The following is a 24,958-nucleotide window of genomic DNA, read 5'->3' as shown; positions in this document are numbered from 1 at the left end:
CCTGGTTTACTATTGCAGACATGTACAGTAATTGAAATGAACAAGTCCTGGTTCCAGGGCATAGTGTCATTGGGTCAAATTCCATGGGATCAAATTCCATTATGATAAAATGCAATACAAGTCTTAATGATGACATGTGGCACTCATGTCCAATTGAGTGGTGGAAATCCACTGGCAGGGTTTGTTCTCGCCGATGGCAACTGTTGTGGAATGGATGCTTGAAGTCACTCTGTCGTCCATAGTGCCTCCTACAGGTAACTCATAACAGTTCCTTCCTTTCCGACCTGATGTGGCTCCAGTGCATAGAACCTGATCACGATCCTGTCCTCAGTAAGACCAAGTTCTCCAGTAAGAAAAGTGAAGATATTGGCACTGTGTTCGTTGTTCTTCACCGCAGTGTCAGTGACACCGATGGCGGACACAGACAGTATCACGCACGGAGCGCAAGTTCCACCCATGAGCATTGGCAGTCCAGGTTTCACCACCAACATCATTCTTTAGCTTGCTAGCATTTCATTCCACAGGCAAAGCGTCCTCCAAAACACTATTCTTCCTCGGTAAACATTTGGGCCACGTAACCTACATAGTTGATACATTGACAAGTGCAGTGTCTTTAGCACTGGAAATACTGTATGTTTAGGTAACCAACCAGGTTGTTGGAGGGAAAAATGTACAGGAAGTGTAGCATGATTTTGTTTTCTTCAGCCTATTAGATATGTCTGTGAGTTTAGATGTGCCTATAATATAGTCACATTTTGCATTTCATGGGCAGAGGACAAGTGCATCAGAAGTGTAACATCTACATACTGGCCAAGATGATCAGAGTCAAGGTTATTGTGGTACTTCTCAGTTTGATGTGGAAGTGCGATTTCAACCTTGACTTTGTATAGAATACTGATTAGTAGGCGTCATTGGGTGTTTGGAGAAAATATTTGACATGATTGGTTAGTGATTAGTTAGTTTTACCATACTGTTTCTAATGATCTTCTAATAATTTCATTGAATTCTGCTATGAAAACAGATGACACTTCTCTACAAATCTGTGATGGCATTCTCAATGCTGACCAGTTGGGTAAAATGGTACAAATACTAGCTTACAAAAAAGTATGTGACTACTATCTTACTTAATGATCAACATCAATGCTATATTATTTACTGAGACCAGCAATTTGAGATGCCTGCTATGCCACTCTACTGTTCTGTAACAAAGACTTGTGGAAATGATTCACTCATCTTAGGAATTGTAGTTTTTTTCTCCATGTTTCTTCTCATGGATTCAGTGGTGACTGGCTACAATACACTGCAGTGACCTTTACCACCAAGACAACTGGAACCAGGAGAAATAAATGAAAGAACAGTGGGAGCATCAAGTCGGTCCACCATTGGAAGTTGCAACCAGACAGAAACAAGCAATCTTTTTTTAGATTACAGTTTGTTTTCTACAGTTTAAATGAGTGTAATTCCCAGAGTTACTAACCAAACCTGGCTTGTGCTTTTTTTGTTTCTTTGATTATTTCAGGAACCAAGAGTGAATACTGTCATGCTCGTCATAATGATTGGACCAAGGCGCAGCGTGATATGCATACATCTCTTTAATAGTGCAACACGATACAAAAATACAAAACAACAAAACGAAACGTGAAGTCCTCGGTCATGAACACAAACTAACACGGAACAAGATCCCACAAAACACAAGTGCACAACAGGCTGCCTAAGTATGGTTCCCAATCAGAGACAACAAGCAACAGCTGATTCTCATTGCCTCTGATTGAGAACCACCCCGGCCAACCTAGAAAAAACATGAACTAGAACCTGAACATAGAACACAAAACATAGACCCTACACACCCTGGCTCAACATATAAGAGTCCCCAGAGCCAGGGCGTGACAAATACATTTGCAGTATGTTTAATTTGTAGTCAATTTCAAGAGTTGACCTTTGATGACAGTTGTGTAAATCACCCTTTGTACCATTATTAAAAGCTCAATTGTAAATAATGTTATGAATCAGACAATGTTTAATGATAAATTGGTTTGATGATTTGACACAGCCCTACTGGTACATGCTGGTACATTACAGCTATAAATACAGTATGCTGTTGGAACTAAATAAATACTGTAGAATGTAAATAACCTACATTATATTCAATGTTTATGAAGTTATGCTATCTTGTTTGTTTCATGGGTTACAGTAAATACCACAACCATCATACATTTGTGAAATATGAATGAAAAAATAACCATAATACAATTATACATTATTGCAAAAAGAGTAAAATTACTTCAAATGGGGGCTGAACAACTCTAATTTTCTTTGAAAAACATTTAAATTGCATCACATTTTACAGTAGAACAATAGGTAAGTAAGTAATCCTTGTCTGAGTCAGAACGGCTCATAGGGGCAGAAGCCTATCTCCTGATTCCATTGCGGAAGGCAGCTTGATGTAAAAGCATACCCCCTGGACAGGACACTTAACCCAATCCATCTTGTTTACGCTGAGTGCCAAGCAGAGAGTCATTTGGTCCCATTTTTAGAGTAATTGGTGTGACTCGACCGGGGATCAAACCCTCAACCTTCTGATCTCATGGTGGTCACTAAGCACAAGGCCACTGAGTTGGCTCACTGTTAAATAGTATGTCTCATCAAAGGGCTGAGATACAAGAGATACGATACAAGTGGAGAACATTGAATCACTAAGGAAGTCTAAAATAACAATACAATCACAGATTAAGGTTAAAGGCCAAGCTAAAACGGTGGATTTTCCGGCATGATTCGAAGACCTCAATGGTTTCTGGCCCTCTACATGACAGGACAAGCCTTTCCATAACAGTGGTGCTCTGACAGAGAACAGTTCTAGAAGAACAAGCTTATTCTATTATACATTATAGTATCAGTGAGGCTAAAATGTCATGACTGTCTGAATACATTATATACATCTATATTAAAGATAGTTTATTGACCAAACTACACCCTTTCCTCTGCACATAAACAAAGTTCACTCCCAGTCTGAGCACCTGACATCAGAGTACACACTCTCCTGTGGTGTCTCTCTCTTCTTTCTTCCTCTTTTAGTTTTCCTCTCAGAGAAATGCAATGCAGCATAATTCAACATATATGTGTTTGGCACCTAAGGAATAGAGTACAGTAAATAATAACTCCATTGTGCACAATAACAGAAAAGTCCAAATAATAACATTAACAATAACATGGTCAAGTGAAATGTGCATTCTGAGGCTAAGATTAAATTCATAGCACAGGGCGCTGGACCGCCGACAATGCAGCTTTTTTGTCACGCGTGCTGTAACACAGATCTAACGTGGATCAGATTTTAGTGTCACGTTTTTTCCTACTAGTTAATGACAGGCTATGGCTATGCAAAACCAATGTTTTAATAAAACAAACACTATTTTCATCAACTGAGAGCTGGCCAAATTATAGCTGCAGGTTATAATTAACAATATATTGAAATACATGTTTTCTTTCTGACACACAACACTGCTGCAACATCTCATTGGTTACTGCTGTACTTAGTGATGTATCCATAAATATACACATATACACTAATATACACACTCCTGTGGAACTGGCAATGTACCTCTTGTTTTCACACATTGGATAATATAGATGTTACATACCTGACCACTTGACTGCTCTGGTGAGAGGTTATCATCATGGTGAGTATGCTGAGAGACACTTGCTGTATCAACAGACAGAAACCCAAGCATGAAGATGGAATATTCAGTATAATTCAGCGCTGAATCAGAGCATGAGTTGAGATTTTACTTATAAATGATCATAGCTAACACATTTGACACAAACCAATAGATATGTATCTCTAAAATGACTTACCTTTACAATGATCACATGTTTGCCTCTTGTTTTTGGTACAAGCGAGAATAAAAATTAGAATCACACAAAAAGCCACTGCTGCTCCCAAGCTGAGGACAATGGGATCCACTGTGTTTCCTGGTACGAAATACATTCAACATGCTTTTTATGTTTTATGTTAAGCATGATAAGACAATTTATTTGTCTTTGACCTATTTAAACTAAATAATGGTATCTATAAAATTTGCTTGAATGTTTGGATAAAGATTTTCAAGTGTAAGGTGCTTTATCAATTTAACAAGAAGTTGTACCTTTAATGATGTTAAGTTTTGTTCCATTGCCAAACAGGATGTCCCCACATGTGGCCACAGCACAGTAGTAAGTCCCAGCATCAGAGAGACTGAGGTTGTTCTTGGAGAGGCTGTAGACACAGCTCTGTGTAGGAGAGGGAGTCTCAGGGCTCTTCTCACACTCATCACTCCTGTTCCCAGGGGTGTAAATGACTCCTGGATGGGATTCTCCTGATCCGGCTCTGAACCAGTACACACTGTGTTCTCCTGTACAGGTCTCAGAGAGTACTTTACACTGTAGAGTCACAGAGTCTCCTGGATAGACTGGGTCAGATTCTGGCTGCTGGTCCACTGTCTGGTAGTCAGACCTCTGACCGTTTCCTAAATTAATCAGAACATTTTGAGTAATTATCAAATGTTCAAATAATATAAGATAAACATATTTTAGTGCAATCATTCTGTTAGCTGAGAAATTACTAATGTACCAAGCAAATGTTTTGTTTAATTACTGAACAAATTATTATCCAATTGACATAACCTATAAATATAAAGTACAATTATTTTACCTTTTAAAGACAGAAATGTGCCATCTCTAAACTTCACAGTCATCTCTCTTCCAATTGCACAATAGTACATGGCTTCATCTTCTGGGAACGTCTTCATGATAGTAAGGCGATAAATACGTTGAGCCAATTTTACATTGAAGTGTGAATTATTAAATCCAGAGTGAAACAAAGGCTTTGTTAAATATTTATGCATTGATGCGACAAGTTGTGGAATATCTCCCACAGTTTGCTTGTACCAGTGCATTTGCTCATCGTTTAATTCTTCTTCTGGGAAAACACATAGCAAGGTTACAGGATCACCAAGTTGAACAGAGGTCACTGGACTTAGCAGGTTAACATTGTCTACATCTAAATCAAATGGAAACAGAAACAGAAGCATACTGCAGTTATGTTAAACAAGAGATAACAATAGTCTGTGAAAACTTTTCAAATAATAGAAAATTAAGATGTGATAATCATTCCAGATGTTTTACATTTCTTTTGCTTACTTTGTTTATTAACACTGACTATTGTTAATATTTATATTTAGATGGTATGTGTGTTGGTTGAACATTCTAAATGTCAATTTATCCTATCTTTCAAGAAGCTTGAACTATATTGAAATGCACGGCACCACAACAACAATATTTTCAATATACTACCAGTGATGAAATTGTACTTACACACTGCACTGAGAAGAATCACAGCAATCCCTAATCTGACCATGATGGTATGTAGCCTCTGGGGTGGTAGTGTTGATTTGGTCTGTGCTTAAATGAGAACCCAAGATCAAGCATTCAAAATTGAAAATATACCTCACTGGCTGGAACATAGCGTTCAATACTTCCTGTAAAATGTTCCAACCCTTAAAATGCCTGTTATGTCATAAGGTCACCACCGTAGCTTTCATGTTACTGTATACTATGGTGTCTAATTATCGTTTTATCCACAGTACTTTTTGGTTGTTGTATGGAAACGTGTATAGATGATGTAATGTATTATAGATGATGCCTCTACCATGTTTGACCAAGAAAATCTGTATCATTGTATCATTGTGGATTGACACTTAAATACGTTTGTCTAACTAACTATATCAATTAATTTCTTATTTTTTCTGTCTGTCTGCACAGTACAATTGCTATATATTGCCTGCCCTTTTTACTTGTCCTGTTTCATTTAATTGTTTTTGGCATGAAAAGATCTGACTGAAAATGCACTTTCACTTTAACATTCATTTTGTCTTAACCTTAAGAATCTAAGCCCTGTCTAAACAGGGGGAGGGGGGCACGGTTCTAATAAGCTATATGGAATTTTTTTAATAAGGTTATACCTAGGATCGTTGTGCTATTTAATTTTGAAATTTAAGACCCCTTGAAGTTTAAAAAAATATTTAAAACAATATTTGATGAACAATTATTTTTGGCCTTACTGCTACTAGCCCATACAAACACATTGAATAACAGATTCACTAAACGGATCAACAGATAGTCGTCGTCTGAGAGATATAAGAAAGATTTGTACATGTATTCTTTTTCACTAAACAGTCTCCATCACAGCAGGTTGGTGGCGCCTTAATTGGGGAGGACGGACTCGTGGTAATGGCTGGAGAGGAATGGGTGGAATGGTATGAAATATATCCAACATGTGGTTTCCATGTGTTTGATGCCATTCCATTCGCTCCTTTCAAGCCATTTATATGAGCCGTCCTCCCCTCAGCAGCCTCCACTGGTCTCCGTATATAGTTCCATAAATTTTTTAGAATGGTACCGGGGGAGCTTCAGACAAGTCTTGTGAGGCCTGTGGGCATCCTAGAGCAAAACAACCGGAATGTACGTGATCGTGAGAGTCTCATCTTTACACAGAGGGGTCATAGCAGTGTGTAGCCCAAACTACAGACAGAAGTTGTCAGATCAGCTGTACCGACTTCAGATGAGTCACAAGACGCTTGTGGGGGTAGTAGAGCAAAACGGAGAACACCATAGTGTTTGTGAGAATCTCATCTTTCCATAGAGGGGTCATAATAGTTCATGTTAACCAAACCATTCAGATGCTACAGACGATTTTGTGAGAAGGCAGATTTTCAGGGTTGTCTCAAGGTCTGACAAACACTGCTCTAGCTCTGTCACCTTTCACCGCATATGCGGAAGTGTTATATAGGCGGATGCCGGGGCGCAGACATCGACCTTAGTTTCTTTTTGTTACATGGTACAGATCAAATGACATCGGTCATAGAAGATACAAGTGAGGTCCTGTGAGGTCCTATATCAAAGGGGTCTGTGATCATTTACTTAGACTGGGTTGATTTCCTTAAAGCTCTCAAGTGCCAGGCTAAACAGGCAGTAACCAGGGGACCGCTCAGGAAACCAACGTCGAGACCATTTCTTAAACTTTTTCAGCTCGAGACCCAAATGAGAAATTGACCGTAGTCCCGTGACCCAAATCATCCTCCAACAACCCACATTAAGAATAAATAGTGTGTGATTATAGATGTATTCTCATAACTTGCGACCCACCTCTCACATGCCCGGGGCCCACTTTGGGTCCCGACCTATAGTTTAAGAAAACCTGCATTTGACCAAGAGGAAATTCCCTCCTGGTCTGAGGGTGAAATTGGGTTTAAAAGATGCAGGCAGGGCTACCTCATCACGAGAGTGTGATTCCAAATCACCTCGGCTACATTTACCCCCCTTTGACCTCCTCCTCCACAAGAGATCGTCCTGCTGTTGGGCAACAATGTAACTGGTCTGATTCGTAACACAGTTGTCTTGCTCTGGAACCCAACATCTTAACCATTACACTCTCTTGGGCCAAGTGTGACAGTCAGGCTTACAAGTCTCAGGCAGGGTTACCTCATCACAGGACAAGGTTCCAAATCATCTCCGCTACACCTGAATTATATTCTAAAGTTTTCTACTAAAGGCACTTATTTTGTTTTTAAGATGACTTAATTACAATGAACAAAAATATAAACGCAAAATATAAAATGTTGGTCCTATGTTTCATGAGCTGAAATAAAAGATTTCTCCTTTGCCAAGATTATCCATCCACCTGACAGGTCTGGCATATCAAGAAGCTGATTAAACAGCATGATCGTTACACAGGTGCAACCTGTGCTGGAGACAATAAAAAGCCACTCTAAAATGTGCAGTTTTGTCACACAACACAATGCCACAGATGTCTCAAGTTTTGAGGGAGCGTGCAATTGGCATGCTGACTGCAGCAATGTCCACCAGAGATGTTGCCAAATAATTTCTCTACCATAACCCACCTCCAACGTCGTTTTTGAGAATTTGGCAGTACGTCCAACCGGCCTCACAACCGCAGACCACATGTAACCACGCCAGCCTGCGGGATCGTCTGAGACCAGCCACCCGGACAGCTGATGAAACTGTGAGTTTCCAAAACCAAAGAACCTCTGCGCAAACTGTCAGAAACCGTCTCAGGGAAGCTCATCTGCATGCTCCCAGTCCTCACCAGGGTTTTGACCTGACTGCAGTTCGGCATGGTATCCAACTTCAGTGGGGAAATGCTCAACTTCCATGGCCACAGGCATGCTGTAGAAGTGTGCTCTTCACAGATGAATCCTGGTTTCATCTGTACCAGGCAGATGGCAGACAGCGTGTACAGCGTTGTGTGGGCGAGCGGTTTGCTGATGTCAACGTTGTGAACAAAGTGCCCCATGGTGGTGGTGGGGTTATTGTATGGGCAGGCATAAGCTACGGACAATGAACACAATTTCATTCATTGATGGCAATTTGAATGCACAGAGATACTGTGACAAGATCCTGAGGCCCATTGTCGTGCCGTTTATCTGCCGCCATGACCTCATGTTTCAGCATGATAATGCACGGCCCCATGTCGCAAGGATCTGTACACAATTCCTGGAAGCTGAAAATGACCCAGTTCTTCCATGGCCTGCATACTCAACAGACATGTCACCCATTGAGTATGTTTGGGATACTCTTGATCGACGTGTACGACAGCGTGTTCCAGTTCCCCCCAATATCCAGCAACTTCGCACAGCCATTGAAGAGGAATGGGACAACATTCCACAGGCCACCATCAACAGCCTGATCAACTCTATGCGAAAAAGATGTTGGGCTGCATGAGGCAAATGGTGGTCACACCATATACTGACTGGTTTTCAGATCCACGCCCCTACCTTTAAAAAAATAGTTATCTGTGACCAACAGATGCATATCTGTATTCCTAGTCATGTAAAATCCATGGCCTAATTTATTTATTTCAATTTACTGATTTCCTTGTATGAACTGTAACTCTGTTACTGTAAAATATTTGAAATTGTTGCATGTTGCATTTATATAATTGTTCAGTATACATGCACCCTTCAGTAACAAAGTGTGGCCTGACCTGAGGAACCCTCACTTAGAAGGCCCTCAGACTGGAAGCAGTGGTTCTCTCTTGTGGATGCCTTACTGTATGTGCCTCAAGGCATAAGAGGATTAAAGGAAAATTTCAAAATGTTCAGCTTCCTATTGTTCATATCCAGCACCACCCCAACATCAACATATGTGAAATTGCGCTTTTCTATGTTTTATAGTAAAAAATATAGAGGAAGATAAGTGTGCATTGTGTGATTTTTAAACAAGGTTGAGTAGGCATTGCCTGCTAATTGCCTACTAATTGGTAAATGATTAAATTGGAAACACTTATCTACCTCTATATTTGTTACTGCAAGACATAGAAATGCGCCAATTATACATATGTTGACACTGCAGAAAGTGAAATCTAAGCAAGCCTAAATATCTTATATTGATAATTCACTTAAAATTTGTTTTTTCGCATGTTTTATCTTACCAAGCGAAATTATCTAACATCATGGGCTGATCATTTTGCTTATTTTAACCCCCCAAAAAGACGTAATACAAATAATATATATTTTTTCGAGGTATATTTTTTACATATTTTACCTGAATCATCTTATTAAAGGGAGTGTAGCACTTATTTGTCAATGCCAGAAACGCATATAATACTAACTTAGAGCACCCCAATAAAACATTCCCAAATTACAAACTCTTGAATCAATTGTTATAATATTATAGTATTTTATGTTGTTCTAAAAGTTGGGTTTGAGGTTTTCTCAAAATCAGCTCTAATTTTGGAGAAAATCGCACAATGCCCCTTGGTCAGCGTCACTGGGTGAATGAAAAGTTTGTAAAAAGTGAGATACATTTGTGAGAATGAGGCGGGGGAATTGGTCCTTTAACCACACTGCTAACCTTATACCTAACCCTAACCTTAAATGAAGACCAAAAAGCTCATTTTTGTTTTCCTTTATCTTTATGATATAGACAATTTTGACTTTGTGGCTGTGGTAAATTGTGTAAACTGGGTGAATTTGGCATCTACTAGTCATTCTGCAGGGCACATTTCATCCCTGAGAACTTCAATGGCTATCAAAAATGGAAGGAGCGCTTCAGCAAAAAGTTACTTCGCAAAGTATATGCTGTCCCTCCCATCAATGTGGCATTTAAAGCATCTTAAACAGCCAGCAGCACCAGTAGAGACCAAGCATTATCATAGATGGGCTTCAGTGAGGATGGAGGCCAACCGGGTAATTGAAAAAGCTAGCTTGTTACCTCTATGCTAATATTAGCTAGCTATTCTGCATTTAGCTTTCCATCTAAATAACACTGATAAAACTAAGCAAATATAATTTGGCCATTCCGTGGATCTGGGGGTGTTTTCTATCCATCCTGCCGAGTGTGGGCTAAACTGAAATGCAACGCTTCAACCATTACATTTACGTCATTTAGCAGACGCTCTTATCCAGAGCAACTTACAGTTAGTGAATACATATTTTTTTTATACTGGCCCCCCGTGGTAATCGAACCCACAACCCTGGCATTGCAAACGCCATGCTCTATCAACTGAGCTACATCCCTGCCAGCCATTCCCTCCCCTACCCTGGGCCAATTGTGTCCCGGTCGCGGCCGGCGGCGACAGAGCCTGGATTCGAACCAGGATCTCTAGTGGCACAGTTAGCACTGCAATGCAGTGCCTTAGACCACTGCGCCACTCAGGAGTACGATGGATCCTATTGCAGATCTGCTGGCATTTTGGAGAAGCCCCAGAACCATGCTTTCTTTGGAGAGGTCGATTGTTGATTTTGCTCAATGGGATTGTTTTTTTAAAAATACAGTATATTAAGATCAATGTTGTCATAGTCGCTTCTTGTTGAAGAGGTAGCTCCTAACATTAGCTTCCTATAGCTAGCTATCCTTTCTATAGCTAGCTATTTATTTCTAGCTAGCAAAATAAGTGAGCTAGTTATTGTTTGTGTACTGCCATATGTCGATAACATAGCTAAGTTTGTCACTGGTATGGGTTAGTAAATATTGTAAACCTATGATGCTAGATGGCAAACTAAAACCGGGCAGAGAGGGAGGAGAGAATTCACCTTCTGTTTCATCTGCTGCTGGCTTGCTAATGTTCACTCAAAGACGTATTTCCACATGTAATTGATGAAATTAGATTGTTATTCTGTAATGATTGTAATTGTGTCAATATGTTGTGAATATTGTAGAAAGTCCTCACAGCTGTTGTTCATACTAAAAAGTTAAGTGCCACTTACAGCTTACAATGTACAGTAGGCTACAGGCAATATGTTCCTCCACCATGTACAGTAGGGTACAGGCAATATGTTCCTCCACCATGTACAGCAGGGTACAGGCAATATGTTCCTCCACCATGTACAGCAGGGTACAGGCAATATGTTCCTCCACCATGTACAGTAGGCTACAGGCAATATGTTCCTCCACCATGTACAGCAGGCTACAGGCAATATGTTCCTCCACCATGTACATCAGGGTACAGGCAATATGTTCCTCCACCATGTACAGTAGGGTAAAGGCAATATGTTCCTCCACCATGTACAGCAGGGTACAGGCAATATGTTCCTCCACCATGTACAGTAGGGTACAGGCAATATGTTCCTCCACCATGTACAGCAGGGTACAGGCAATATTTTCCTTCACCGTGTGAATCCGAGAAATTACGATCTTGCGTTCGGGGGTTTCCGGCAGTCTTCGTGGATTTTACATGCGGGGAGCATAAATTGTACAATTTTAAACTAACAAAGAATTGTTAAAGTTAGAACCCATGTAGAACCCATGTTCCTTCATATACAGCACCAACTTCATACATATCTTATAGGGTCGTTTATCTGCTACCTGGACTTCAAGGTAAAATACTTTGGAAAATATTTTGAAATAAGATCAATTACTTGTATTAAGCCTTTTTTAGGTTAAAATAAGCAACCTAATTATCTGACAATGACTTTAGATGGTTTTCCACTTTGTTCATGTACAGCACCCCGGCTGACTAAGTGTTACCAGTAGCTTTTCTAGCATTTATGATGATTAGCTAGGTATTTTTCACATGAAAGCAGCCAGATGTAGCCTCTATCTAAATTACTTGCCATGCTAGGTAGCCTGCATTTGCTTAGGTTATCTAAACCTAATCGTCTATCTAATCAGCTAGCTAGAAATGTACCCATCAAAAAATCATCATTATTCTGTGACTTGCTCATAAAATGCAATGCAGAAATAGCTACCAGATTATTGTGCATCTAGCTTGGTAGTCTATTGGCCATTGCCATATTGTCATGTACCTCAGTAAACATTTGGGCCACGTAACTTACATAGTTGATACATTGACAAGTACAGTGGCTTTAACACAATAAAAAATGTTGGCCTAAAGCAAATACTGTATGTTTAGGTAATCAACCAGGTTGTTGGAGGGAAAAATTAACAGGAAGTGTAGCATGATTTTGTTTTCTTCAGCCTATCAGATATGTCTGTGAGTTTAGATCTGCCTATAATATAGTCACATTTTGCATTTCATGGGCAGAGGACAAGTGCATCAGAAGTGTAACATCTACATACTGGCCAAGATGATCAGAGTCAAGGTTATTGTGGTACTTCTCAGTTTGATGTGTAAGTGCAATTTCAACCTTGACTTACTAATGTACTACAAATAGTTAGTATAGAATACTGATTAGTAGGCATCATTGTGTGTTTGGAGAAAAATGTGACATGATTGGTTAGTGATTGCTTTGTTTTACCTCGAAAACCACTATTATTAAATGCATAGCACAGTATAGTGCAATCAGAATATCACAATTTAAGTATTTTTCAATTAAATTGTTTCTTTTTCTGAAATCTCATAGATGAGACTCAATGCAACAATGTTCAGCGGCAAGTTCAAGTAAGGGAGGTTTACATTGGTGACTCTCTACTGTGTTTTCTCAGAGAGAATATACAATAGGGGAAACATGTTCTGGTTCAAGCAAATTATTGGGCAAATTCCTCAAGTTGGTGCAAGCATGCATAAATTTGAGTTTCAGCCTATATTGCACAAGGAATTTATCAATTCAAATCTCATTGTGGCGAAAGCTGAAGCTGACGGGATATATCGTCTCACAATCCTAAAGATGGAACCAACAGATGAAGCCATTTACTATTGCGTTTATAGGATAGACTATGAAGTCAACTTTATCAATGGGACTTTTTTAGTATTAAGAGGGAATGAGAATATATTAATGCCCTTTATTTTTTGTTCAGTGTTCTTACATCTTCATATGTTTTCTATGTGTCTGTATGATTTTATACATTCATGTGCATTTTAGAAAGTGTTGTTTCAGATAGATTTATATGAAACTATAAATGTACCATTTAGGTAAGAATCAACAGATGTCTGATTACAAGACCGTGGTACAACAGCCAATTTCTGACCCATTCTACCCATGAGAAAATGTGACTCTGCAGTGTAAAGTACTCTCTGAGACCTGTACAGCAGAGCACAGTGTGTACTGGTTCAGAGCCGGATCAGGAGAATCCCATCAAGGAGTCATTTACACCCCTGGGAATAGGAGTGATGTGTGTGAGAAGAGCCCTGAGACTCCCTCTCCTACAAAGAGCTGTGTCTACAACCTCTCCAAGAACAACCTCAGTCTCTCTGATGCTGGGACTTACTACTGTGCTGTGGCCACATGTGGGGAGATCCTGTTGTGCAACGGAACAAACCTGAATATTGGTAGGTAGTACATATTTATATATCTAAAATCTAAAACATTCTTAACAACTGAAGCCATTATTGAAGATTGAACAGCATCAATTCTTAAGGTTGTACACTTAAAAGTGTTATATAGAGCATTAATTTACTTAAGTATGAATGCCAAAACTATGATTTTGTTTTACATTTCTAGAAAAAGCAACAGATCCTGTAATCATTGCTCTGGGAGTGACCTCGGCTGTCTGTGTGATTGGGATCATTATCCTCATCTGCACCAGACATACTAGACCAGTTTGTGAACATTGTGAAGGTGAGCTGCTTAACGTTGCAAATTGTTGAGGAGTATCTAAAATTGTTCAGTAAATTTCCCTTTGAGTCTTTAGTCATTTTTATGCTTTGTTTTTATCCATGGAAACAGTGGGTGCTTCTCAGCATATCGGGCATGACAACTCAACTAGAGAATCAAGCAGCCAGGTAAACACAGCAAAGTTGTCTAATCAATATTGTCCAGAAATGTAACATGGCATAACTTTTGTAATGAGATATTTCCTAGATTGATTACTACTCCAGTTTGATGAAAATATGATTCTTCACAGGATCAAGATGCAGATATGTTGAATTATGCTGCACTGAATTTCTCTGAGAGGAAAACTAAAAGAGGAAGAAAGAAGAGAGAGACACCACAGGAGAGTGTGTACTCTCATGTCAGGTACTCAGACTGGGAGTGAACTACAGTACAGAGGAATACATTTTGGTCAATCAACTATTTTTCAATTGCTACTATATTCTGTAATTGTCAAGACAAACAAGCAACACTATTTTGTATCATAGGGCAACAGTGTTTTTCTAATCTCTGCAACCCAGAACCAAATCTCGTTTCTAGACTACTGTGAGTAGAGGAACCAGGACACATCCTCTATCCTGTATTTTATTGTTCATGTTTTCATGTAATTCAAGTGTTAATTCCAATTGAGGTTGTACTGTTAAATGAACCTTTTGAAATAAATGTAATTCTAATTTACTATAGATATTATCATTGCATACCACTGCATTTCTTGAGTTCAATACGTAATTTCTTAATATTTTGATGTACAGTATATTTTGCTTTATTAAATTACAAAATGTACCATTGCATATTAAAACAAATTAAACCAATAAATGATTGTTTCCATGTGAACTCAGTTCAGTCTCTAAAAGTTGATTGAATAATGTCATAATGAAATAATGACAACAGGAGACAAAGGCTGTGAGACAGAGCTTTAATCCTAGACAAATGAAAAGTAGGATGTATATGGAGGGTACGGGGAAACAGAAGACGAACAGCAGAGGGGCTAAGGATTTTAGAGATGGGGAATGGGCCGATGAAACGGGGGTAAAGTTTACGGGACTCTACCCGGAAGGGCAGGTCCCAAGTGGAAAGCCATACCCTCTGCCCGAGCAGATAGCGGAGTGCAGGGGTCTGTTGGCGATCCGCCTGTCGCCGATACCTGGATGTGGTCTTTAGAAGAGCGGCCAGGTACAGCGACAGCGGCGGATAAACATCTGGGCAGTGGGTATGCTGACTTCTTCCTCTTGCTCAGGGAAGAGCGGGGGCTGATATCCCAAGGAACACTCATTGTGATTTCCTGATACCCGTAGGTTGATAGGAACCATATATTGCGGGTGACTCTGCCAATAGAGCGCCCATCCAGCGCTCTGACATCCATGGGAATGGAGAGGGGTTGAGTGGAGATTCCCAGCTCCGACACCAAGGTAGCATCGATAAAGCTCTCGTCAGCCCCAGAGTCAATGAGCACCCGGAGAGATTTGGCCTGGTCACCCCACTACAGGGATGAATGGAGAGGGGTACGAGTAATGGGAGATTGAAAAATCCCCGTATGGCTCACCAGAGTACTCGTACCTACTGATGAGCCTGGTCTTTTTAATGGACAGGTGGAAATAAAATATCCTGTAGTCCCGCAATACAGACAGCTCCTGGTGCTCAATCTGCGTAAACGTTCATCCGGAGACAATCTATCCTTTCCCAGTAGCTTGGGTTCTGGAGGAGGAGAGTAGATCGCCCTCGGTGATTCCCGTGGGCACTCGGGTGACATCGGATTCTCTCGGTAAGGTGGACGTCCGGACTTCTGGGATTCCTCGAAGGCGAGGTGGGTTCAGTGGACGAGCGAGTGTGACTGGGAATGGACCTTCTCTCCCTCCTACGTTACTGTAGCCGCCCATCAATCTGTAATGTCAAGGCGATGAGGGAGTCAAGGTCCAGTGGAAGCTCCTGGGCTGCGAGCTCGTCTTTAACCTCCTCCAATAATACGTGAAGGAATGTGTTGAAAATAAATTCCGGGTTCCAGGCACTCTCAGTGGCCAACGTGCGAAAATCTACTGCGTAGTCTGCCACACTAAAGGAGTTTTGACGCAGTTGGAGTGGCTTCCGAGCAGCCTCTCTCCCGGACAATGGAGAATCGAACACCTTCCTAATCTCAACCAAAAACTCCTCCAGACTGAGACAAACGATGGACTGTTGCTCTCACACCGCTGTCGCCCAGGCGAGAGCCCTCCCGGACATCAGCGTTATAAGATCTATCTTCGAGCGATCCGAGGGAAACGAACAGGGCTGCAGCTCGAAGATGAGGGAACACTCGGAGAGAAACTCTCGGCAGGTTCCTGGATCTCCAGCGTAGCGCTCCGGAGGAGGTAAGCAGGGTTCTCGGGAAGCCGGGATAGGCTGGGGAGAAGCGCCGCTGGTAGAGTGGTTACTGAGAGTCTGGGGGGGTTAATGTAGAGGCTTGCTGCCTAGTAGAATATCCGCGAAATTGCTCCAGCAATGCATTGAAAGCGGGGTCGTGGCATTCTGCCAAGTTCTGGAGTCCTTCAATAAGGTTTTGAAGTAACTCCTTGTGTCTTCCAATGGTGGCTCTTTGGGAGGAGACAGCGTTGTTGAGCTGGTCCGAGTCTGCTGGGTCAGTCATAGCCAGTTCGTACTAACACAACTCAGGATATGACCCAGATGCAGACACAGGAGACGGAAGGTCCTGTACACAGAATAGTTTATTAAACCACAGGAGGAGTGCAAAGGGCAAGTCGAGGACAGTTAGAGGTTCGTAAACCAGGTCAGAGTCAGATAGGTACGGGACAACAGGCAGGCTCGGGGTCAGGGCAGGCAGAATGGTATGGCAGGCAGGCTCAGGGTCAGGGCAGGCAGAAATGGTCGGAACCGGGAGGACTAGAAAACAGGAGTAGGGAAAAACACGTTGGTAGGCTTGACGAGACAAGACAAACTGGCAACAGACAAACTGAAAACGCAGGAATAAATACACAGGGGATAATGGGGGAAGATGGGAGACACCTGGTGGAGGGTGGAGACAAACACAAAGACAGGTGAAACAGATCATGAAAAACCACCATAGCCCATACCGCTTCCTGGAGGTCATCTGGGCACCCTTTCTACCCATGTACATACTGTATATCCAAATGGTACCGTCTCTATTCAAGGACTAACACTCCCTCTTACAATTCATGCAAGATAACCACACTGCAGTTTCACTTATACCCTGTTCACACTGCTAAACTGAGCTTTACTGCACTACCCTGGTTGCCCAGCAAGCATAAAGATGTAAGATCTTAATTTGTTCACCTTGTTGCATGAGAACTTTCCTGCAAGCAGGACATTTTAAACTTCAAATTATATATTTTATTTGTCACATGATTTGTAAACAACAGGTGTAGACTAACAGTGAAATGCTTACTTACAGGCCCTTCCCAAATATGAAAAATTTAAAAATAAAAACAATATAATAACACAAGTGTCACGGTTTCGGCCGAGGCTGCTCCTCTTCCTTGTTCGGGCAGGCTTCGGCGGTCGTCGTCTCCGGAGTACTAGCTGCCACCGTTCTATGTTTCATGTTCTTTTGGTTTTGTCTGTTCATAACACCTGTCCCTTATTTGTGTCTTAATTGTTCCCTTATTTAGTTCGTGTGTTTGGGTCAGGTGTTATGCGTGATTGTTTGTTGTCAGACTGCCTCTGTATGGTCTATTTTCTCTCGTTGTTGGCTTGTCCCGAGAGTTCGCACTGCGTGCGCTTTTCATGTGTATTTTCGCACTGTGTTGTGCGTAATTGTTTTGCGCCACCCGGTTGGGTAGGCGACTATTTGGTTCACGTGTTGAACAGTAACATAAAAGACGGTTGAAGTCATCCTGGTTCCTGCGCTTGATTCCTTTCCACTCATCTACACCCACCACTCTGACAACAAGGAATAAATACACAATGAGTAACAATAACTTGGCTATATACACAGGGTACCAGTGCCGAGTCGATGTGCAGGGGTACTAGGTAATTGAGGTAGGTATGTACAAATAGGTAGGGGTAAAGTGACTAGGAAACAGGCTAGATGATAAACAGTAGCAGCAGCATATGTGATGAGTCAAAAGACTGATTGCAAACAGGATCAATACAGATCGTCTGGGTAGCTATTTGGTTAACTATTTAGCAATCTTACGGCTTGGGGGTAGAAGCTGTTCAGGGTCCTGTTGGTTCCAGACGTAGTGCATCAGTACTGCTTGCCATGCGGTAGCAGAGAGAACAGTCTATGACGTGGGTGGCTGGAGTCTTTGACCATTATTAGGGCCTTCCTCTGACAGCGCCTGGTATAGAGGTCCTGGATGGCAGGGAGCTCGGCCCCAGTGATGTACTGGGCCGTACGCACTCCCGTCTGTAACACCTTGCGGTCGGATGCTAAGCAGTTGCCATACCAAGCGGTGATGCAGCCAGTCAAGATGCTCTCAATGGTGCAGCTGTATAACTTTTTGATGATCTGAGGCCCCAAGCCAAATATTTTCAGCCTCATGAGTGGGAAGAGGCGTTGATGGGCCTTCTTCACGACTATGTTGGTGTGTGTGGACCTTGTTAATCCCTTGGTGATGTGGACACGGAGGAACTTGAAGCGCAAGACCCTCTCCACTACAGCCCTGTTGATGTGGATGGGGGCGTGCTCGGCCCTCCGTTTCCTGTAGTCCACGTTGAGATCCTTTGTCTTGCTGACATTGAGGGAAAGGTTGTTGTCCTTGCACCACACTGCCAAGTCTCTGACCTCCTCCTTATAGGCTGCCTCATCGTCGTCAGTGGTCAGACCTACCACCGTTGTGTCGTCAGCAAACTTGATGATGGTGTTGGAGTCGTGAGTGGCCACACAGCCGTGGGTGAACAGGGAGCACAGGAAGGGACTAAGCACACACCCCTGTGGGGCCCCCTTGTTGAGGGTCAGCGTGGTGGAGGAGATGTTACCTATCCTCACCAGCTGGGGTTGGCCCGTCAGGAAGTCCAGGATCCAGTTGCAAAGGGAGGTGTTCCAGGGTCCTAAGCTAGGGCGTCCCTATGGCTCTCCACCTCCCACATTTCTGTGCGAGGGCTTTTGCCTCTTGCCAGGTCATCCCTGCTTTACTCAGTTCCTGTAGAGTGGAGCGTCTCCAGTTGGTTTTCCTGAGTGATCCTGAGTGATCTCCATTTTCTTCTCCTCAGACTGATGATGACCTCTTGTTTCTTTCTTCTTCATTCACAGGTCTTGGTTTGTTGTGTTGTAGGGCCACCATATCCTCAGCATATACTTTACCATTGGAAGTTATTGATAACTATTCTGGTTGAAGCTCCTCTTTCTGTTAATTGAATTGTGGCCTTGATCTTTCCTTAACCTCGTCCTAAAGCAGCTAAATCAGCTATTCCTTGATCCTAAAGGCCTGGAGTAGAATAGCACTGTTCTATGCTATCCTGTTTGTAGGGTAGGATCGCTGTAACATACGTACCATTGCTGTAATACAGTTGAAGTCGGAAGTTTACATACACTTAGGTTGGAGTCAATAAAACACCTTTTTCAACCACTTCACAAATTTCTTGTTAACAAACTATAGTTTTGGCAAGTTGGTTAGGACATCTACTTTGTGCTTGAGACAAGTAATTTTTCCAACAATTGTTTACAGATAGATTATTTCACTTATAATTCACTATATCACAATTCCAGTGGGTCAGAAGTTTACTGAGTTGACTGTGCCTTTAAACAGCTTGGACAATTCCAGAAAATTATGTCATGGCTTTAGAAGCTTCTGATAGGCTAATTGACATCATTTGAGTCAAATTGTGGTGTACCTGTGGATATATGTCAAGGCCTACCTTCAAACTCAGTGCCTCTTTGCTTGACATCATGGAAAAATCAAAAGAGAAATCAGCCAAGACCTCAGAAAACAAACTGTAGACCTCCACAAGTCTGGTTCGTCCTTGGGAGCAATGTCCAAACGCCTGAAGGTACCTCGTTCATCTGAACAAACAATAGTACGCAAGTATAAACACCATGGGACGACGCAGTCATCATACCACTCAGGAAGGAGACGCGTTCTGTCTCCTAGAGATGAACGTACTTTGGTGCGAAAAGTGCAAATCAATCCCAGAACAACAGCAAAGGACCTTGTGAAGATGCTGGAGGAAACAGGTACAAAAGTATCTATATCCACAGTAAAACGAGTCCTATATCGACATAACCTGAAAGGCCGCTCAGCAAGGAAGAAGCCACTGCTCAAAAACCGCCATAAAAAAGCCAGACACGGTTTGCAACTGCACATGGGGACAAAGATCGTACTTTTTGGAGAAATGTCCTCTGGTCTGATGAAACAAAAATAGAACTGTTTGGCCATAATGCCCATCATTATGTTTGGAGGAAAAAGGGCGCTTGCAAGCCGAAGAACACCATCCCAACCGTGAAGCACGGGGGTGGCAGCATCATGCTGTGGGGGTGCTTTGATGCAGGAGGGACTGGTGCACTTCACAAAATAGATGGCATCGTGAGGAAGGAAAATCATGTGGATATATTGAAGCAACATCTCAAGACATCAGTCAGGAAGTTAAAGCTTGGTTGCAAATGTGTCTTCCAAATGGACAATGACCCCAAGCAGACTTCCAAAGTTGTGGAAAAATTGCTTAAGGACAAGAAAGTCAAGGTATTGGAGTGGCCATCACAAAGCCCTGACCTCAATCCTATAGTACATTTGTGGGCAGAACTGAAAAAGCGTGTGCGAGCAAGGAGGCCTACAAACCTGACTCAGTTACACCAGCTCTGTCAGGAGGAATGGGCCAAAATTCACCCAATTTATTGTGGGAAGCTTGTGGAAGGCTACCCGAAACGTTTGACCCAAGTTATACAATTTATGCTGAAATAAATCATTCTCTCTACTATTATTCTGACATTTCACATTCTTAAAATAAAGTGGTGATCCTAACTGACATAAGACAGGGAATTTTTACTAGGATTAAATGTCAGGAATTGTGAAGAACTGAGTTTAAATGTATTTGGCTAAGGTGTATGTAAACCTCCGACTTCAACTGTACATAGGTATCGTTGGTAGACAATTACCTATAACTAGGTGTAATTTCTGACAAAAGATAACATTAGAGTTGGTGTTGTGCCATCATGGTTATTATATCACCTGGACAATAAAGGTACTGTAGTGTCGAATCAATGTTGCTTATGATGCTGTTAAACAAAGGAGTCCACTTATACTGAACTTTGATCATAAGTTGTATTCATATCACAAGATTTCAGCATAAGTGTACAGATGTATATAGCATCCGGAGAGCAGTGTTTCCCACATTGCAATGGCTGCTCTGCTCTTCTTTGTCTCCATCCAGTACTTATAATATTCCCCAAAATATGGGTGGCTCCCTCTACTGTCCAATCCCCTGTCTTCTATGGGGCGTCACCCTAAAACAACTCCCTTTAAAACTAAATAAACATCCTCTCAGATTCCACTTGAAAACATTATCAAAGTCATAATCTTAATACACTACATATTTCCCCCCTTCGAGACTAACTAAAAGTCTCGAAAACAAAAAGAATAGGATTATGACAAGTAACAATTTCTCTTATTGAGTATCTTTAACAATAAACCCAAAACACTTTTCTCTGGAGTGTAAATACCTTTCTATGAAATATGAACAAATCTTTATGGAGTGTGAATACATTACTATGAAATATGAACAAATCTTTATGGAGTGTGAATACATTACTATGAAATATGAACAAATCTTTATGGAGTGTGAGAGCGAAAAACCTGTCTGGCAGCCTTCTTTCCAAATATCCATCCATCAATCAAGACAGTAAAATTCTCTCACGGCCCCTCTGCCCCAGGCAACCACCTAAGTACTCCAGATCAATTCATAAATCTTTATCAATGCATTTGAAACTATGATGCAATTAAATACACATGAAATCCCCAGCAAACAAAATACTATCCAAAAAATTTCCACACTAAAGCTGGTCGACCCATCGGACCCTACGGTGGATTATCTCTATCCTTGCCTAGACTCCATGTCCCTAAGCATTCACGAAATAAACAAAAACATCTAAGATCCCCACATGTATCCAATAACATCAAATATCATTCTACAAAAATTAATACAGAAAGAATGTGACACAAATTATGTATTACACATGCAAATATGTCTATATTTCATTGCAGACACTGGAATGTAGTCCACTACACCTAATCTCCTCAGCAGTGTCGACTTCCAATGCATCGTTGATGATGGAATCGGAACATTTCCACACCTTCCTTGTTCCATCTCCTCCAGTCCCTTCATATTCTCCTTTCATATTGTCCCTTCATATTGTCCTTGTTTGAGTATTTCAATCTCTACATATTCCCCCAAATGCTTCTGGAAGAAAATAAAAGACCAAACAGTATATTTTGCAAAACAACACTTTCAAATTAAAACATCAATATCAACTAAGAATATAAAAATGATATATAAATGATATATGAATCAATATAAATGATAGAATAATGTGATTCATTCATACATTTCCCCCCTTTGATTCATAACAAAATACTAAAATCACACTAATATTGAAAAACATTTAAAACTTAATCAAATAATCAAAAAATGATATTTGTCCATCAATACTCCATCCTGTCCCACTTGTCCCTCTTCATCCAGATCAGGAACAGTCAACAACGGCATCTGAGTGTTGTCTCCAGGCATCAATACTCCAACCCATCTCAATATCATAGCTTTCGCAAAGGTCAGTAACAAATTACAAAAGCAAAACATCACACACAGTGCTATCAAAGCTGCTATTAAAATCTGAACCATCACTGCTCCCCCTGGGCCTAACTGATCTTGCAACCAAGACTTCGCTGACCATCCAGCTCCTTCAGATCTACCAAATGCATCCCTTATATTCATCAATGCATCTATAACACTAGTGATATTATCAGAACTATCTGGAATCAAAGTATAGGTAATATTATCAATATGATCTTCCCAAATTTTACACCATACCATGGAAAAATCCCCACTTCTCTCTTAGACTTATCCTCCAATGATAGGCTTCCCAGACTATGAAATTCCTCTAAAATTGGTGCTGGAGCTATCTGCTCCCTTGTAATCAAATGCGATATATTTATGGCTTTAATAACTATCAATGTTGAAAGAGTTAAATTGCTCCTCACTGTTGTTATAATAGGCTGAAGTGTTGATGTCCTTGTTGTTACTTCATCCATTCTCCCTAAGACTTTTAACTCTTTACTTGTATTTCCATCTATCACCACTAGTGTCACTACATTCCCTCTCTCTTCCTACTAACATTGAAACTTAGCTTACTGTCCTAGAGTTCCTTCAACCCTAGTTCTCCTAACTTTTTTAATCTAATCTTTTCTCCTAACTTTTAAAAACCTTTTCCACTGATTTATTCACAAAAGCCCTTACCACCAATTTTTTTTGAATATGTGATTGGGTAATCCCCTGTCTAGACTTCTTTACACACAGACTTGGCAAACGATCGAACATCTTTTAGCCCAGTTTGAAATCTCTTGGTGTAGGAATGTAACCAAGAATAACAGTCACCCCTTTTAACTTTATTTTTCAGACAGATTGTCTAATAGGCAGTCTAATAGATTATCATAGGAAGGAGGACATTATCTTTTCATGCAAATATGATTCCCAAAAACCCTACTCTTTTAAAATCTTCTACCAGACAGCCGTCTAGTGTTCATCTTATTGTACAGTTCAATTTACACAATGCATCTCTTCCCAACAATGCAATATCTATATGTTCTGATACCAGTATGTGTATTTTAATTTCTCTTTGATTTTTTTTATAGCAGAGCTCAATTGGTTCCTTAAGAGTAATCAACTGTTTTACTCCCTCAAATCCCTATCCTAATTAGTTAATTTTACATAGTGATATGTTTAACCTCTTTAGGCTCAACACAGATAAAAGCTTTTCCACTATTCACCTCTCCTCGTCCTTTGTTTTCACTTCAATTGTTAGATATTTTTTCTCCCTAATCGGTGCTATCAGCTGACACACCCCTTCGGATCTTCTAGGCACTCTAGAATCCTTGCACCTTTAAGGGTTCACCTGTCCTCCAGTTGATCTTCACTTGCTCCTTTATCTTCCTCAGAAATTCCCTCTGTTGTTTACTCCTGGCGCATTGCACTCACAGGTAAAGTGACCAACCTGTCCACAATTATAACACACTTCTGAAAGTTGCTGGAAGTGTGGCTGAAACCTTCCTCCTCCTTCTAAGCCTTCTCGTCCTCTTCCTCTCCAATTCTGTGTATGTCCAGAAACTGGCTGTGGATATGGAACAACTGGAACCGCTATTGGTGGCTGATACAATTGCGATTGGAACTGGTCCTGTTGAAGCTGTGGCAGTGATTGTTGATTCGGTGCACCCTGATTCTGCATAACCAAAGCTTGTTTCTTCTTCTTATTATTCTCCCCCAGCTGTATTTGATTGAGTTTTCTGAGAGTTTCTTGGTCCTGTTCTTTCTGGTTGTGTTCCTTTTTTCTGTACAAATCCACTTGATGGGCTATATGATCTGTATAGACATCTTTTGTCATGCTTCCAAGTCCAACCACCTCTGCCAGTTTACTCCTTACTGGTGAGGGCAGTCCCATCTGCAATTTAGCTCTCAAAATTGACTGCTCAATTTGACTCACATCTGGATCATTTCCAGTAATATTTCTCCACACTTGATGGACTCTTGACACATAGGCTCTCGGATTTTCTTGTTGTCCTAGTGGGTCAATCAGAATATTATCAGGATGCACATTTGTTGGAAATGTATATTTCAATGCTCTCCACAGACGATTCCTACTTGCAGCCAACAATTCAGGGTCGTTCACTGCAGTCCCCACATATCTATTCAGTCCCGCTCTCTGAAAAATTTCTTCCATACCTGGAATTCCCAGGAGATTAGCCAAAAGTCTCTTAATG

At 41.0% G+C, this 24,958-nt stretch overlaps 1 protein-coding gene across 1 annotated transcript; it reads right to left on the bottom strand.

Moving 5' to 3' along the window:
* Positions 1-1,836: 1,836 nt before the first annotated feature.
* Positions 1,837-16,662, bottom strand: LOC123481725. Its single transcript, XM_045206499.1, has 7 exons — positions 16,624-16,662; positions 16,227-16,418; positions 15,126-15,522; positions 4,140-4,499; positions 3,850-3,966; positions 3,636-3,697; positions 1,837-3,127 (listed from the first exon to the last, which is right to left on the bottom strand). Exons 1-7 carry the CDS (start codon positions 16,660-16,662, stop codon positions 2,996-2,998), a joined length of 1,299 nt encoding a protein of 432 aa, XP_045062434.1. The 3' UTR covers positions 1,837-2,995.
* Between the last annotated feature and the right edge of the window lie 8,296 nt (positions 16,663-24,958).

This window comes from Coregonus clupeaformis, chromosome 3, assembly GCF_020615455.1.
Source record: "Coregonus clupeaformis isolate EN_2021a chromosome 3, ASM2061545v1, whole genome shotgun sequence".
NCBI classification, from domain to species: Eukaryota; Metazoa; Chordata; class Actinopteri; order Salmoniformes; family Salmonidae; genus Coregonus; species Coregonus clupeaformis.
This window is presented reverse-complemented; position numbering and strand designations above follow the sequence as displayed.